General features: G+C 41.9%; 1 protein-coding gene across 1 annotated transcript in view; it reads right to left on the bottom strand.

Annotated features, from left to right (window-relative positions):
• Window positions 1–9,074, bottom strand: part of CYSTM1 (cysteine rich transmembrane module containing 1) — a 28,282-nt gene extending 19,208 nt beyond the window's left edge. Inside the window, exon 1 of the mRNA XM_006156195.3 lies at window positions 8,850–9,074. Within this exon, the coding sequence (XP_006156257.1) occupies window positions 8,850–9,054 (205 nt within the window). The 5' untranslated portion in view covers window positions 9,055–9,074. The remainder of the gene's footprint in view (window positions 1–8,849) is intronic.
• Between the last annotated feature and the right edge of the window lie 8,804 nt (window positions 9,075–17,878).

The raw sequence follows: 17,878 nt of genomic DNA, 5'->3' as shown, positions 1-17,878 counted from the left end.
ATGAGCTTCTCAAGCCTCTGACAGGCCAAGTTAAAGTCTTAAAGTCACTGGCCAAGGCCTATGAGAGATCTTAGGGCACTTTTCCAAGGGGTTCCATGAAAATACCATGTGGGCATTAGAAAATTCAAACGAGGAACCAGCAGAAGTCCAGCAGGTTATGTTGCTGGACTTCCATACAGTCGACCACAGTTCAAGTCCCAGACCTCACAGTTGGAAACTCACACCAGGCATGTGTGCATGCATGACCAAAATCCCAAGAGGGGAGTGGAGGAGAAGGAACTGTAGAATGGCCTTCTCCACTGGTGGTGGTGGTGGGGGGTGATTTCTTGCTTTCTGTTTTTCTGTCGCTCTGCCTCTCAAGCGAGTGCATGTGTGCTTTATCAAAAATCTTTCAAAAAAAAAAAATTCAAATGAATGTCCCAGGATATGTGCTAAAAGATGTGAAAGGAAGAAAGAAGGCTAAATGAGTTTGACAAAGATAAACTGGGGATAAACTATAGGAACTGTAGGAGTATATTTTGTACAACAGTTACCTTTTGTCATTAAGGCAGAGACCTGGCTAAACTAAGAGGACAAGAAGGAAGACACACTGAAGTGGCATAAAGTACGCATGGGCCATAGCCAGTGGGAAGGAGGTGAGAAGGAAGCCATGGAGCAGACCCTAAAGAAGCTGGTGATCTATCCTGGAGGTGGAGCCACCGAGGCAGCCTCATCACAGAGAACAGTCTCTCAAGCCAGACCCTCAGACTGAAACACTTGCTGTGCTCGTCTCAGCTCCGAGCTTGGGCAATTTACATTCTTTAATAGGATCCACCTGCCAGTCATTGTGCCAACGAAACGATAAAGGATATATGTATGCTCAGTGCTCAGCACCAGGCCTGACCATGGTAGTAACTCAGTAAGCAGCAGCTCCATGGGGCCACTTCTAGGATTCTGTACAGACAAGATGAGAAGGAAAAGAAACCCAAGGTGAGGCCTGAACAAGACACCCTATGCAGCCAGAAAATACTGGGAAGGTGGTCACAACCATTCAGCAAATTTTTATTTTTAAATTGCCAGAGGCTACATGCAGAAACAGACAGAAGGAAAAGAAGAAAGTATTCCCCAGTGGGGCCTAGTCACACACAATCCCTTTACTTTCATTTCTCCATCCTGTCAGGACTTAGGGAATGCATGCGCATGTACTCGATGTGCTTTTCAAGCTGCAAGGGCTGGGGTTCAAATCATGCAGTTGGCCATGTAAAATTTAGCTCTCTTTAGCCATTAGGCCAAGGGGCTGGCCCAAATATTTTAATTAAGTAGTGAACTAACATGCAAAGTCCCTGCCTTTGAAGAGTTCCAGGGGAAAGAAGAAGGCAGCCAACAACTGAGGAAACATAATGCGTCAGAGGTAGGTAAAAGAGGTGAAGAACAGGGACAGCAGGAGCCAGCTGGGTGCTATGTTCAATGAGAAGGCGGAGGTGGTTGGAAACCTCTCTGGGTAGGTGACAGACCAGCAAAAACCAAAAGAAAATTAATCTGTAAGTTGCATAGACGTTTGAGAGACGGTATGCCAAGTATAAGGCCTAGAGTCGAAGTGTGCCCACGATGGCCCAGAAGATGGAGCAGAGCATGTAGAGAGCAGAGTGGTGAGAGTCAGAGAGGTGGCAGCAGTTGGCTCACACAGTGCCTGCTGCTCACTGCAAAGGCTCTGACGCTTATTCAAAAGGATGAGAATTTATTGGAGGTCTTGGTAGAACACAGACAACAAGGGGGCCAGTGAGTGGTGTGGTGGTTGAGGTGCTGTACTTCCACACAGCCGACCATGCTTTGGGACCCGGACCCAGAGGTTGGAGGGTCATGCTGGGCAAGTGTGTATGTGTATCTAAAATTCCAAAAGGAGAATGGAGAAGAGACTGCGGTGTGGCCATCACTACTTGGGGGGTGACTTCTCACTTTCTCTCTCCAGCAAGTGTATACAGACTATGGCAAAAACCTAAAAAAGAAGAAAAGAAAGTAAAGGAAAAGAAGACATGGCAAAGGAGTGTGAGGAGGAGGAGAGGAACTGGTTACATGTCTATGACTGCAGATAAAAAATGACTCTGTCGCCAGTGTGGATTCTCAGGGAAGATCAGAAGGGACCCTCAGTAACTGGCTCCCCCTACATTCCCCCTACATTCCCAATTTTCTGTCTTTCCCACTACAATCCATACACAATTAAAAATTCAGAAAATGGGGGCCAACAGGTGGCGTAGTGGTAAAGTTGCTGGATTCCCACATGGCCAACCACTGTTGGAGTCTCAGACTAGTGGCTTAAAAATCACACCGGGCCTGTGTGAGTGACTGCCCAAAATCCCCAGAGAAGAATGAAGAAGATGACACAATGCCATCACTCCCCCACCTCCCAGGAGGGCGGGTGATTTCTCACTTTCCCTCTCACTGTCTCGCATGAGGCAAGCGCGTGTGCCCTATGGCAAAAAACTTTAAAAAAAGTATTTAGGCTGAGGAAGGGTACTAATTCTTCCTCTGTGCCCGTCAAGGTGTCATAAACTGTATAATAAAGGCGCTAGCTTTATTTACTCTTTACTGCAGTTCTGTAATCCCAGTTCTAAAGATAAGGAAGCAGAAGCCCAAAGAACGGGAGAAACTCTACCTAGGTTCCTAAGCCAATGGCTTTTGGAGGCACTATGCAGCGTCCTTGCTGGGGTATTCTGTCATCTGATGCCTGGCAAAGACAGGCAGTGCTGGACTTGTCTATGCGGGAAGCTTCCCAGGGCCTTTCAAATGCCTGATCAGAGTTTCTGATGAAAGAAAGCATACAAGGCTCCCACAAGCCAGGCTGTAATTCCATACCTCAAGCTAATTAGCCAAAAGAGTCAGACCATTAAATTCTCTTCCTTTGCTATCTCCACACTAAGTGATGAAAGCCGCATAGAAACCAAGAAAAGTGTGCAGAAGGAGAAATGTGTCATTCTATCTCCTCTCCCGAGTATCTGACTATGGAATAAAAGAGGCATCTCCTAATGTTTTGCTGACTGGTGAATGGCCTGATGGGCCTAGAAGGGTACTCCTTCAAATTACAAAGGAACAGGACCAGCAGATGGCATAATGGTTATGTTGCTAGACTCCCACGGTCTATTGCTGCTGTTCAAGTCCTGGATATGGCAGCTTAAAACTCACTCTGGGTGCAAGTGCGTGCATGCCTAAAATCCCGAGATGGAGGAGAAGGAACTGCAGTGTGGCCATCCCCTTGGGGGATGATTTCTCACTTTCTGTCTCTATCTCTCCAGGGAGCACATGTGCCCTTTAGCAAAAATTTCTCTAAGAAAACTAAAAAAAAGAGAGAAAGAAAAAAAGAAAAGAATCATAATAGGGTCACTGGGTAGTTTCTGATTTATAGGCTTAGAAACCTGGCTCTAAGGCCAATTGGACTTTTGACTCCGTGGAAGGCATCTCCTTCATCTGTGCTGAAGGAGAACTTATTTCATTTTAAATCAATATGTTGCCAGACTATCAACAGTCCTAACCCATATAAAACCCCAATATCTGGACTCAGAAGAGTTAAATCGCAAGGAAAGGGTCTTAAATTCACCTAACATTGTGCCAGCAGGTGGCATGGTGATTAAGGGTGCTGGACTCCACATGGCCGACCGTGGTTTCAGTCCCAGACTTGGCAGCTTGCTTTCTCACTTTCTCTACGTCCCTCTCTGGTCAAAATAAAACAAATAAAATAAAGTTAAAATAAAAAATAATTCTTTTGGGACCAGCGGTTGGCATAATGGCTATGTCGCTGGGCTCCCGTATAGTTACCACAGTTCGAGTCCTGGACTTGGTGGCTTAAACTCATGACAGGCACGTGTGCATGCGTGCGTGCTCAAGATCCTGAGAAGAGAGAAGGGATGGGGGCATGCCCATGCCCCCCCCCCCGGGGGGGGGTGATTTCTCACTTTCTGTCTCTCTCTCTCTGTCATTCTGGCAAGTGCACATGCCCTATAGCAAAAACCTCTCAAAAAAAAAATTATTTAAAAAAAAATTCACCTAATGTGAATTCATAGCCACCCTTTGATATTTCAATTCATCCACCATATTTATTGAGCATACGTATATACAGACAGACAGTGCATGCTCAACACTGTTTCCAGGTACTGTGGAAGCAGAGATGAAGGGTGTATGTAACTTCCTGAAGCTTACAAGGAAAGACGAGGCATACTCAAAGATCAGGGAGGTTAAGTAACTTCTCTAGGCCCTAGTATTAATAACTGGATTTGAATCCAGATTTATCAGACTCCACTTTACCTCTGTCTACCAGGAGACTGACTGGTCTCCTGCTGTAACTACTAGGTAGTTCTTTTTGTTTCTTTCATGGTATGCGTGAGAGATACAGATGAGAGAGAGAAAGGGTTAAAAACATTTTTTTTCTTTGGTGGATATTTGAGAAATTCTCAAACAACCTGCCAGATCACAGCAGCAGGACATAATAAGGAAATGCACTTAATTTGGAATCAGAAGGTTTGCATCCTAGTCAAAACTTGCTGACCTTGGCAAGTCACTATCTCCTTGGGCTTCTGTATGACTATCTTAACAAGAGAGGAGTTAGCCTAGTAAGGATTGGTAAGTGGATTCATCTCACCTAACAATTCACACCTAGTCACAGTGACTGCCTAGAATACCTGAACACCTGTGTAAGAAGGATTCTAAGCCTCATTTATGCACAGCAGAAAGACCCAAAATTGACTAGTGACGTCTGTCATGAGGTCAGAAGGGTGACAAAACTAAAAGACCCTGTGAGGACTCTTACACTTCTGATAACTTGAGGTATCTAAATGGGAGTCATTTTAATTTGGTGATAAAATTAAAAACTCCTTTTTTATGACTTTTTAAAAAAAGAATTATTTTATTTAACTTTATTTATTTATTTATTTATTTATTTATTTATTTATTATTTATTTATTTATATTTGACCAGAGAGGGGCAAAATGAGAGAGAAAGAGAAAGTGAGAAAGCAAGCCACCAGGTCCAGGATTCGAACTGGGGTCGACCATGTGGGAGTCCAGAGCCTTTAACCAGCATAACACCAGCTGGCTCCTCTTTCATGACCTTCTAAAACACAGAACTTTCCTGAAAAAAGCAGATCGCCCATTTTCTGATATAAGAATATAAGTAATGTTGTAATTTTTTTTTCACTTTAAACAATCCCATTACAACTACTTATATTCATAAGAATCTAGAAATAGGAATTCACCTGTTACCATGGGAATTTATGGTGATGTTTCCAAAGATCTCCCATCCCATTTGCATTTTACAATGTGAACTTAACACTTCACCATCAAAGAGTGATCTATTTCCCCTTCCCTTGAATCTAGGATAGATAGACGTGTGACTGCTTTGACCATCAGAAAGTAACAAAAGTGACATTCTGAGACCTCTGACTCTAGGGGTAAAAATGTCTGACAGATCATTAAATTGTGTTTATGCAAGGTTTTGGGAAATCTGAATGAAACGTTTATAGACTCATTTGTACTTTCTTTCTTTTTTTCTACATTAGCTACAGGGCCAATGTACTCATGGGAAAGAGAGAGAGAAAGAGAGAAGGAAATGAGAAAGCACCCCCCAGGAGGGATGGCCACATCACAATCCCTTCTCCTCCTCTCAGGATTATGGGCACACATGCACATGCGCCCAGCATATTTTTCAAGCCACCAGGTCTGGGCTTGAACTGTATAGTAGGTCCTGTTGAATCCAATCACCTTAACTATCACACCACACCAGGTGGCCCACATTTGTACTATTTTTTGCAATATTTTTATAAGTCTAAAATTGCTATAAAATCAAAAGTTTAATAAAAACAATTTTGTATGTTTGTTTCTTTCATTTATTTTTTAAAAGAAAGGTCTGGCAGTTTCTACTGTTGCACTCTAACATGGAAGGAACCCAACTACCCTGACATTGTGGTGCTGGGAAGATGCCTAAGATAGTAGCATTGAGAGGCCACACAGAGGGAAACAGACAGAGAGGGAGGGTAAGGCAGAGACATCCAGCCCTTAGCCAATTCAACCATCTTAGCTGAGAAGCCAGACATGTAATGTTTTGTTTGTTTGTTCTGAATTTCAGATAATTTCTTATGAACCAAAAGTACAAGATTCCATTGAAACTGAAACAGCTGACAGAATGCGACTGAACTTAATCAAACCTTCAAGGGAAATATGAAGGATCAAACAAAGCCAGTAAGAGTGGAGGAACCCAAGACTGGTGTGGAACACACAGGGATAATAGCATCTCAGTATGAGTATCTTCTGACCCCTCTAGCAGTCAGTCTGTGATTATGCTCCCGTCTCTCACTGCCTTCTGGAGCATTTACCAAAGCAAATGGCTTCTTTCTCCGTATTGCAGCTGTTAAGTCAACCCAACAGGAAAGTTTATGAACTTTACTGGAGGGTAGAAAATGCACATACCCTGGGGACCCAGCAGGTGGCGTGGTGGTTAAGGTGCTGGACACTCCCACATGACCAACCACAGTTCGAGTCCCAGACCTGGTAGCTTGCCTTCTCACTTTCCCTCTCTCTCTCTCTCTGTTTCTGTCTCTCTCTGGTCAAATTAAAATAAATGAATGAATAAATAATTGTTTTTTAAAAAAAAAAGGAAAATGCACATACCCAAACCCTGACACACTGGATGTTATCATCTATGTGCCAGCCCAGTAGACAGCATGTGGAACAGAAGTGAACCGATCTTTCCTGCCAAGCCCTGTCCAAATGACAACACCTCTGACCTCTACGATATGAGATTTATGAATAATAATGGATAATCAAAGCATACATCAAACTTCCACCTGTGGCAAAATGCCTTCGGGTCTGCCTTTCATTCATCACAAGATTACCTTGTTTTGAAGCAGAAAATTCAGAAGCTGAGATTTATTTTCAGGAAATCCCTCTGATGTAACAGACCTGAATTCCAGCCACACTGATTACACTGGTTATAACTCCTGCACTCTTCTGAGAATGTATTATAAACACTGCTACTACCAAAAAATCTTGGATTGTAAAAGCTTTCTTTCAAGATAAACTAAATCCTTTCGATGTACTCAAGTACTCTAATCTCAACAGAGCCTCTGATCTGACATTATAAAAGTATAATCTTCCCCAGATATCATGCAAAATTCCTCTTCAACGTATTTTTCTTCGTGGCATCCACCCATTTTAAACAATCTACAAGTGCTAGATTAAAATAAATCATTAGGCCCAGCTGTGGTGCTGCGGGTGGGAGCATGCTGCTCTGAGATGCTGGAGCCATATAGAATGCCAGGGCTCAGACTCTGAGGTACCTGAGACATGTAGCACATGTTTGCACACATGCTCCTGCACATACACATGCAGCCATGATCCTGACAGGCAGAAAAGCTGGGTGGGCGGAGGTACTGTACATGATGAGGTGCCTGTCTGCCCCACCAATGAAAAAAAAAATTCAAAATAAGTAAATAAATAACAATAAACCATCAATTCTACTACTACTTTTTTTTTTTTTTTGAGAGATTTTCACTGTAGGGCGCGTGCGCTCGCCAGACAGACAGAGAGAGACATAGAGACAGCGAGAAATCACCCCCCAGGGGAAATGGTCATGCCGCAATCCCTTCTCCTCCATTCTCCTCTCGGGATCTTGGGCACGCACGCACACGCGCCTGGCGTGAGTTTTAAGTCACCGGGTCTGGGACACGAACCACAGTAGACTACGTGGGAGTCCAGCGACATAGCCATTATGCTAACTGCTGGTTCCTCTACTACTACTTTTGATTAGAATTTCCCAGAAGATACCTAAGGTCCTAAATTCAGATGAATGCAAGTCATCTTAGAAAAGGCAAGAGAGGGACAATGGTACCACAACAGATTATAGGTACAGAATTTCAGGCCAAACTGTCAGGACTCCGATCTGAGGTGTGCTATTGTACTTCTAGCTGGTGACCCTAGGCAAGTCATTACTCTACTCTGTACCTTCTCTGTAAAACAAGAATAACCTCATAGGATTGTTGCAAGGATTAAATGTCAATGTACATAAAGCTCTTGGGAGACCAACTGGAACATAATAAGCACTCAATAAGAATTAGCAATCTTAAACTGAAGAGCTGCAAGAGAGCAGCTACTGGGCAAACCACAGGGTCATAAAACAGTCACAAGACACCCTAGCACAGTGCTTCTCAAGATCTTTATTTCTAATCCTTCACAGACTGATACATTGTGTAAAATATAAGGATCCCATGCTTAAGTGTCACAGTAATGTCAAATTGCTCTAAACATTTCTGAATGTTCACTCTCCCTTTTTATGTTTATCTCAAAGTAGTTCAGGGACTAGAACTTGTCTGTACACTGAACTTTTGAGTAGCACTGTTCTGGCACACAGAAGGATGCAGAAGGAGCCTGCTGAAAACTCAACTAGCAGGTTAAATAGAATTACGAAAATATTTATAAAGAGAATCAACCCCAGGAGCAATGGCAAAGAAGATGACTTGAAAGTCAACAAGCTGGCAGATAAAACAACCCCAACAGGCTAAACTTAAAAAACAAAACTGGCTGCCAGAACAAAAGCTCCTCCACCAGTGCTCGAGTGGGTGGCCCTCTGAAAACACATCAGCCAGTAAATCATCAGCCCCAAAGAGGACAAAAGGTATGAAGGAAATAAACAGCACTGACTTGGGACTTCTGAGAAAGAAGTCCTTTCTCAGGAGTGAGAAGTCACCCTAAGTCATCATCAGACTTTGGGGACATCAACCATGTGTCACAAAGGCCAGAGTTTTTTCTCTATCAAAGCAAACATGCAAACATTTTCTACGGTGAGGTGGGACTGCACACAGGCACACTCACATGTTCGAAAACACACACCTGTGGTTTTAGGAGGCTCCTGAGGTCCACCCTGCCAGCCATACTGTGGGTATCCTTGGTAGGGGTACCCCTGGGGAGGTGGGTAGGGTCCCCCCATAGGTCCTGGTTGGTAGGGTGCAGGCCCCATCGGTTGTTGTGGATAAGGTGGGTACGGGGCTGTCGGACCAGGGCCTGGATATGGTGGAGGGTTCTCTGGATTCATCATGGAACCACAAAGTACACCTGAGGGGGAAAAAAGAAAACAGTGAAAATCATTTGAATTTAACCTGTAGAAATCAGTAGGAAAAAAGTTCCTACTCAAGAAGTCATTTACATAACATCTTTAAGGTATCTTAAGCTCAAACAAATCTCTGTCCATTCTGTTTTCTTCTCACCATCACCGCAATTGGTATGTATGTTTATTTACCTTATGCCTGTCTTCCTCAATAACTTATAGGCTGTGACTGCAGGGATCAAGTCAGTTTTCAATCAGGACCATGTCCCGAGAGCTTCACATAGTGCCTGACACAAGACAGGCCTCTTAATAAATGCGCTGAATGAATAACAGGATATTTGGGTTTTTAATTGCTCTGTACTGTTCATAAATATCGGATAGCTTTGAGAAGGCAGAAAGTCTAATAGCATTAAGTAGGAGTCAGAACAATGGAGGCTGACTCCATTCTAGAAAACCTCCCATAAACAGGACTGAGCCACAGTAGGGTCTCCTCACAAGCATGACTACGGCAGACCAATCAAAAGTAGTAACCAAGGGCCAGATGGTGGCACAGTGGTAAAACACAATATTCTATGAGGCTGTCCCACATGGGAAGGTTCCTGGTTCAAGTCCAGGGAGCGCTCCTAAATCTGCTAGGCACACGTGCACCCATGGTCCATGTTTGGCTAAAGGCAGAGGGTGGATTGTGGGACTGAGATCCTGTTTAAAGGTGCTGTGTCTGTCTCTGTTTCTCTCTCTCACTCGTGGAGCAAATAAAAGAATAACCTTGAAAAGGGAGGTGGGTGGTAAGTAATCACTATTGTCCTGGGCACTAGGATGATCTGGGTGTTCTCCCCGGGTCCACTGCTCTGAGCGGCTGGGCAGAGATGTCTTTAGACAATACTGAGCATTTCTCTGTCCAGGCTTCGGGGCTCTGGAGGGTTCACCAGGAATCCCTACCTGTGTTCACAAGTTCCTGTCCTCAGTGGTTTGCTTCTGTGAGGGAGGACTGGTTTCCAGCCCCCAACACTGTTAACTTACTTCTTCTTTTTAACTGGGCTTGAAGCCTCAGGGGGCCAGCAGTCTTTCCATCATCTCTATAACCTCCACAGTGACTGGCACATCCCTGGGGAACGTCCTCTGTGGATAACTCATGTGAACAACGCGATCCCTGACTTACTGCTACCTCGCACTATTACCCATCGCCGATACTGTTTCTTAACTTTTACTTACTTGAGTGTCTTCCACCCATACCTAAACAGCAGGAAAAGTATCATACTCAAAATGTAATGATTTCACTATTAATTCTTATAACATACAATCAATAAATTTAGAAGTGACTTTATACAAAAAACAGAAAAGTGAGAATAAGGTTTCCTAGAAAATCTGGATGAAAACAATAGCAGACTTTGCCTGTGGCCCACACAGCATCCATATTCTCCCTTCCTGACCACAGTCAAATTTCCAGTTAGGTGTCTGCCCCCCCTCCCCCACCCCCTTCTTGTAGTTCCTGTGCTTTGGGAAAGGCTCATCTCATCCCAGCTTCAGAGTGGCCCCTAGATCTTAGCCAATACAGGTCAGTCACCTTCTCCCCTTTTAATTCCAACTGATTCAAGGAATCTAGAACTAATTCAATTGCAAATGAAATACCCTGGCCACTGGGACTGGTTATGAAGTGGTTCAATCAGTAAAATGATTGCACTCTTGCAAAACACACTCCCATTTATTCTCCCCTTCCCCTTAACACAGGTACACACCAAGTGGAGGAAAGATAATGGCTACAGAATTGCTGAGAGCCAATCTGCAACCCTGAAAAAGAGACAGCCTTAAGATAAAGAGGGCACTTCAGAAAAGCAGAGCAGAAAGGAGGAGAAAAGGAATTCTGGAGGACTTTATATGAGCACCACACATCAAAGACTAAAGCCCAGCCTAACCTAAAGTACCTCTAAGAACTTTCCATTCCTGGGGCCAGCAGATGATGTGGTGGTTACGGCACTGGACTCCCACATGGCCGACTATGGTTTGAGTCCCGGACCTGGTGACTTGCTTTCTCACTTTCTCTCTGTCTCAGTCTGGTAAACACATGTGCCCTATAACAAATTTTAAGATAGTGATAATGAATAAAATTAAAAAATAATTTTTCAAAAAAAAAAAAACAATTTCCGTTCCTGGGAAGCAGTAGTAAGGTAAGCTAACAAAACCTCCTGAGCGACACTCAGCCAAATATACATTTATGCCATGCTGACCAATGCCTGACACTAGGCTAACTAGTGGGATGTGGAGGTCAATATGGTTCAAACTCCTCCCTTGGGAAACTAGTTGAAAAGGCAAACATGGGCCAGCCAGTGACATGGCAGTTAAGGTGGCTGGATCCCATAGTCAACTGTGCAGCTGAATCCTGGACCCATCTGGGCAGGAGTGCAATGTGTGCCCAAAATACTGAAAAGAGAAATGGAGGAGAAAGGACTGCTGTGTCCTTTCATTGCCCCTAAGGGCAATGATTTTTCATTTTTCCTCTCTCGGTCTCTCTTCAGGGAGCACACATACTCTTTGGCAAATTAAAAAAAGAAAGAAAAGACAAATCTAAAAATAATGATGAAAAGGTGAAGTAAGAATACTGGGTAGGAGTACAGGCTTAAATCCAGTCTGAAGAGATGGGAGTGGAGACAGAGTCCCTTGAAGGAGGCGATTATAAACTGCTAACTTTCTAATATTAAATCAGGAAGGCTTGAGAGTCTCTATTTTAACTATCTGCACTCTGTCTCCCATTTTAGAAGCTCGTTTATTTTTCCAGGGCCTGAAGGGGACTCTGAAAAGAACTAGAGTTCATTCCCTTTCCTGCTCTCTGGCCTATGCCAAAAGGGGGATGGCCTTTCCCCTTTCCCTAATGCAAAGGCTCTGGTGACTAACACATCACAAGATGTGGACATATTGGGGACCAGCAGGTAGCATGGTGGTTAAGGCGCTGGACACTCCCATATGGCCAACCACAGTTCGAGTCCCAGACCTGGTGACTTGCTTTCTCACTTTCTCTCTCTCTCGTCAAATTAAAATATGTGAATGAATAAATAAAAAATTAAATAAATAATTCTTTTTAAAAAAAATGTAGACATGCACAGATGCTGACAATAATGCATTTTTCCTCTCCTACCAAGAAGACTGGGGAAAACCTAGAGAGCCCTAGTTAACACAGAATCGGTCTCGTTTAACCCCATATGGCCATTCTATCTTTACGTTTAAATTACAGAAATAGAACATAGCCATAACTACTCTGCTCTGAAACTTAGTGTGACCTAATTTCATTGAAACTATAGTTTACCTTGATCAGTAACCATGGCCCCATAGTAAGGATTGTTCTCACTTAGCTAATCTGGACCTGTACTTCTCAGAAGACACTGATCTTTCAAGAACAATCTATTCCTCCTCATCTTGTGTTCTCTCTCTGGGATCCTCAAATTCTCTTCCACGTGCACACGTCCTTTCCCCTCATCCTTCAATCATGATTTCCCTTCATTTTAGTAAGTATTCTGTGTGTGTGTGAGCAATCATGTAATGTCTGAGGTGGGGGGAATCTCAGGTGCTATTCACAGAGGCCCTTATAAAAAGTATAAACACAAAGGTGTTCCTGCCACCGTGACCCTTTTCCCACACATATACTCCATCCCTGTCTCAAGACAGTCATCTTAGAGGAACAAAGATCTGGATCTATTTTCAGTTTTCTCTGAGGAAGGAGGGGAAAAAATCCCAGTAAGAGAACATCAAAAGTCATAGAGCTTGCATCTGTGCAGGATCAAAGATCCTAGTAGGTTAGCCTTTGAAAAGCAGAACTTCACTCCCAGTGGGAATCAACTGTTCCACACTGGTAAAGAAGCAAATCAAAGTAAACAAGATTACCTAGCACTGACATAGTCTAGTACAAACCATTTAATATAACCGGAACTAAATAGAGCTTTAAATTTAAAATATGATACGAAACTTTATAAAAAGTACTGCTTTCCTTTAAAAATGTGGTTGGATAAAATTTAACTGAGTTGAATGTTGCAGGGAGATCAAATGTAAACAGTGGAAACTGTAGCATGAAAGACAAGCCAGAGCTCCAAAACAGAAGGCTCAAATAGTGCAGTAGCCAAGATCCATTAATAGACTGTACTGAACACTGCTATCTGACGATCCCATTCAAGACATGCTCAAACATGGGATTAGCAGTTGTTCAACCATACAATGAGAAGAGCAGAAACTACTCTGAAAAGTAGTCCACGGAGATACAAAAGCATAACAGACTTCATCAAATGAAGATGCAGGAAAGAACAGTATTTTCTAAAGTTGTTACTATTTTTTAAACTATAAGATACTCGGTAATGTAGACTGGCACTGACTCTGCGGACTGTACACTGGAGAATTTTCCTCTGGAAAAACTGAACAGATCCAATGGGAAAGAAATTACAGATACTAATATTTGGGGAAGTACTAAAGAAGTGACTTACCCAATCACCCCACTGGTAAAGCCCATGCATGTAGAACTTTATCAACTTTATTATCTCATACATAAATGGACGAAGATTATCAGACATTGGAGGAAAGCCTCCAATATAAAAGTCTAAAACAAAATAGGAAATGAAAAAAACTGTCCAAAAAAAGAGCCAAATAAATTATGGCATGCATATAGTTTTGTAGTCATTTTAGTTTATGCTTTTAAGTAATGTAATATTGTATAATAAAAATTTTAAAGCTATATACTCATCAAGATTCCAAGTTTCTTTAAAATAAATATTGCCTCAATAAATAAATACATAAATAAATATTGTCTCTTGGCCTTCTGGCTAAGATAAAGTATTAATAAGTCAATGAACAGAATGAAGAGTAATAAAATAGATCCACACAATATAGTCACCTAACTTTTTAAAAGAATTATCTGATTTTACTTGTTATTATTTATTTTTCAATTTGACCAGAGAGAGCGAGAGAAAGGGAAAGTGAGAAAGCAAGCCGCCAGGTCTGGGACTCTAACTGTGGCCGGTCACATGAGAGTCCAGCACCTTAACCACCACACCACCTGTGAGCCCTAGTCACCTAGTTTAACAGAAAGCATTACCTCAACTCAGAAAGGAAAAGATAGGGGCCAGACAGTAGCACAACAATAAAATGTGACGCTCTGTGAGGCAGACTCACATGGAAAGGTTAACTATTCGGATCTGGAGATCTCCCTGAATATACTAGGTATAGGCAGTATAAAGTGAGGCCATGATCTATGATGGTTAAAATTGGGAGTGAATTGTGGGATCAAGACTTAGTCAGGGGTGCTCTCTCTCTCTCTCTCGCTCTAGAAATAAATAAGCTTATATATAAAAGAAAAGGATAGAAGGAAGGAAAAAGTAGTCTTTCCAATAAATAGTACTGGATTAATTGCATATACTTGTTTTAAAATTTTTATTTAAAATAAATTTTAAAATTTTAAAAAAATCTGTGAACCAGTAAAAATCTCTCTTAGAAAAGGAAGTATATCACATATTATCTAATATTGATCTCATTGATGAGCCAACAGCTCTACTTATTTTTCTGTATTGATGATAGAGTACGTGCAAAGCATGGAGAGAGGGAGAAGCCTCCACAGGGTCTGGTCACATTATGTCTCCCCTTCTTTTAGTCTACAGAATCCTGGAGCATCCCCACATGCCTAGTGTGTTTCGCCTTGGCCTGGCTTGGTATCCAAGTTGCAGTCATCATGTGAGATCTGGCTTCCCTTGCATCATGAAATCTCCCCCCCCCCCCCCCCCCCCTTTTTAAGTCTATTTCTTTTGTTCATGAGAAAAAAAACAGAGACAGAAAAAGACAAGCACCCTCAATGGGCTCTCACAGTGTGATCCCACCCAGACTTTCTTAGTCAGTCAGAATTATGGGAATGTGCCAAATGTGGACAGGTTGACCTGGAATCTGAACCCCGATCATCCACATGGTTTCCAGCACTGCAGAGCTCAGTGCAACCACTGCATCACTGTGGCTAGACCAGTAGCTAAGGCTCTAGGCAGTCAAAAGTTACATATAGATGTTCAACTACATGGAGTACTGGGGCTATGGAACCCCCATGTTGTTCAAGGATCAACTGGCACATACACACACACAAAAAATTCAAAGCTGTTTTATTAACTATATAGTAGCCTCCAAATGGAAACTATCCAAGTGTTCATCAACAGCAAAACAGATAAATTACAGTTTATTTATACAGTTGAAAATTACCCAGCAATAATAGATAAAAGATTACTATACACTACATGAATAAATCTTACAGACAATGATGCGCAAAAGAAGCCAGATTCAACAGACTTCACTAATATCCTATGATTCCATTTACATGGAAGGGAAATGGAAAAAACAGCAAAATCTCATGTATGGGTACTGAAGGAGAGACACACTGGAGTCCTTAGGCATGATGGAAATGTTCTATATCTTATGTATTTATTTTCTAATCATTTATTTATTTTTACATGTTCCTGTTATAGTCTACTCAGTGAGAAATAAGAGGACATCCAGACATTGCCAAATTTATTGGAGTTTATTAAGTTAGCGGCACATGGGGGGACTCATATATCTCTCAAAACCCCGCAGCTCCGAGTGTAGGGAGAAGGGGGCTTATAAAGGCAAAAATTACATTCTGAGATGACGTGATGATTTAGAACAAAGGTCGGTAGGCTTGAAAGGGTAGGGGTTTATGGTTTTACAACTGTAAAGGCAAAAAAAGCAAGTAAAAAAGTGTTATTACAGAAGCAGAACAAGCAGGTAAGCAGGTTAATCATTCCCTGCCTAAACACACCAGCATCTTAATGGTCTCCATGGCTCCGGGCAAGGTCCAGTGACTGGAGATCGTATCCTGCAAGATGGAGTTGCGCCTGCTTCATTCTCCACTTCTCTTTTACAGAGAATCACTGATTCCTCAGCATGAGTTAGAAAGCGGGGTGATAGTCTCCTTTGGCAGGTAAGAAGTTTCACTGAATTTCAAGTCCAGTTTGAACTAACTTGGGTTGATTTCATGGTCTCCAGTTGTTGGGCACTGTTGTTCACGTGTGGGAGTGTCTGGTCAGAGTGGCTTGGGCCGACATTCATGGTACACAGTCACTAGGTTCAGTTGCTTACAGGGAGGTCATGATACAGTAATTCTCAAGATGATTTAAGTAGTTTATGGAAGAAGGACAGTATTTGGTTAGATACTTATGAAAACAAAATTTCTCACAAAACAGAAACCGTATTATTTTCTCTTTTTGAGTCTTCTCAAATATTTGTTAGGGAGAGTCACTCTGGCGGTATAATGTCTGGTATATTTGGGCTCTAGGTCTAGAGGTAACTAGTATTAATGGCTTTCATTCTGTAGGAGATGGATGTGGTAAGAAAACTGAGTAAACTAGAGCCAAAAGTCAAAATTAGAAGTACAGTTAAAAGAGGACTTAACGGGGCAAGGGCCAAGGAGCCTACTACTAGAGGCCACTCTAATACTCCCATGAGTCAGTAGGAGGCTGTCTTTTCTCTATTTGGTTATGGAGTTGTTGAGGCATATTGTTGACAATGTCTGACTTAGAGTAGTCAGTCTCTAGAGTGAATGGAGTAGAGTGGTTGTTCTCTGGTTTTTCAAGTACTGTCCAGAGGGGCCTTCCTGGCTTATTTTTATGTATAAGGGCTTGGTGAGTCCATGGAAGTAGTCCTCTTGGCTTTGGTGTGACAGAATTACTGGCTAACTTTAACAATGGTAGGAGAAACTTGTACAACTATGTGAGGCCCCATTTAGACTAGTTGGAGGGACTCTTCTTTTTTAGTTGTTTTATTGAATATAACATTTAAAGACAGTATAATTAGTTTTAGAATATTAACATGATTAAATTTTCTAACTCTTTAGACTTTTATAACTCAAATCTTTAGTACGTTTTACATCTTTTAGTTTTTGTCCCATTTTTTTGTTCTGAGATAGTTATTCTATGGTTTTTGTGGAGAGGTTTTTTGCTGTAGGGCGTGTGCACTCGCCAGAAAGACAGAGACAGAGAGACAGAAAGCGAGAAATCAACCCCCCCGGGGGGGATGGTCACCCCACAATCCCTTCTCCTCCATTCTCCTCTCAGGATCTTGGGCATGCACGCACACGCGACAGTCGTGAGTTTAAGCCACTGGGTCTGGAACTCGAACTGAGGTCAGCTCCATGGAAGTTCAGCGACATAGTCATTACGCCAACTGCTGGTCCCAATAGTCATTCTATTTTAAGACAAAAACTTTACTACACAAAATTCCTTCTATATAAAAACTTTTCCTTTTAACTTTTTCTACTAGAAATACATTTTTATAGTCATAACCCTTCTTTTATTTTTAATCTTTTTTTGTTTTTATTTTTACAAGTTTAACCTTAAAATTACTTTAATTTAAAAGACAAGTTTAATTATAAATATTTACTCTATTTACATTTACTTAATTTTTGTCTAACTGTTGTTTTAAGTTATAGAAACAAGGCTATTTAAGGTGTTTTTCTTTAAAGAAAAGTAAAACTAGGCATTAGTCTCATTTCATTTAGAGACTGAACTATTATTAGACACTAGATTTTTTCAGTGTTTCCTAAGTTTTCTTTTTCTTTGAGATTTGATTTCTAAGGGAGCCTTGCCTGAGGGTTTAGGATTTACTTGTGTGCAAGTCACACATTTTGAGACAATACCATTGATAAGGCTATTTAGACTAGGCACAAAGTATTTTTCTCTTAACTGGTTTAGTAAGCTTTGTTTTTTCTCAGGTGGGTAATTTGGTGTACCTGATTTATGATGACTCTCTTAAGGGCCTGGGGGTGGGGGTGGGGGGACTATTGGCCTGC

The sequence above is a fragment of the Tupaia chinensis genome, unplaced genomic scaffold (assembly GCF_000334495.1).
Source record: "Tupaia chinensis unplaced genomic scaffold, TupChi_1.0 Scaffold000484_1, whole genome shotgun sequence".
Classification (NCBI taxonomy): Eukaryota; Metazoa; Chordata; class Mammalia; order Scandentia; family Tupaiidae; genus Tupaia; species Tupaia belangeri.
This window is presented reverse-complemented; position numbering and strand designations above follow the sequence as displayed.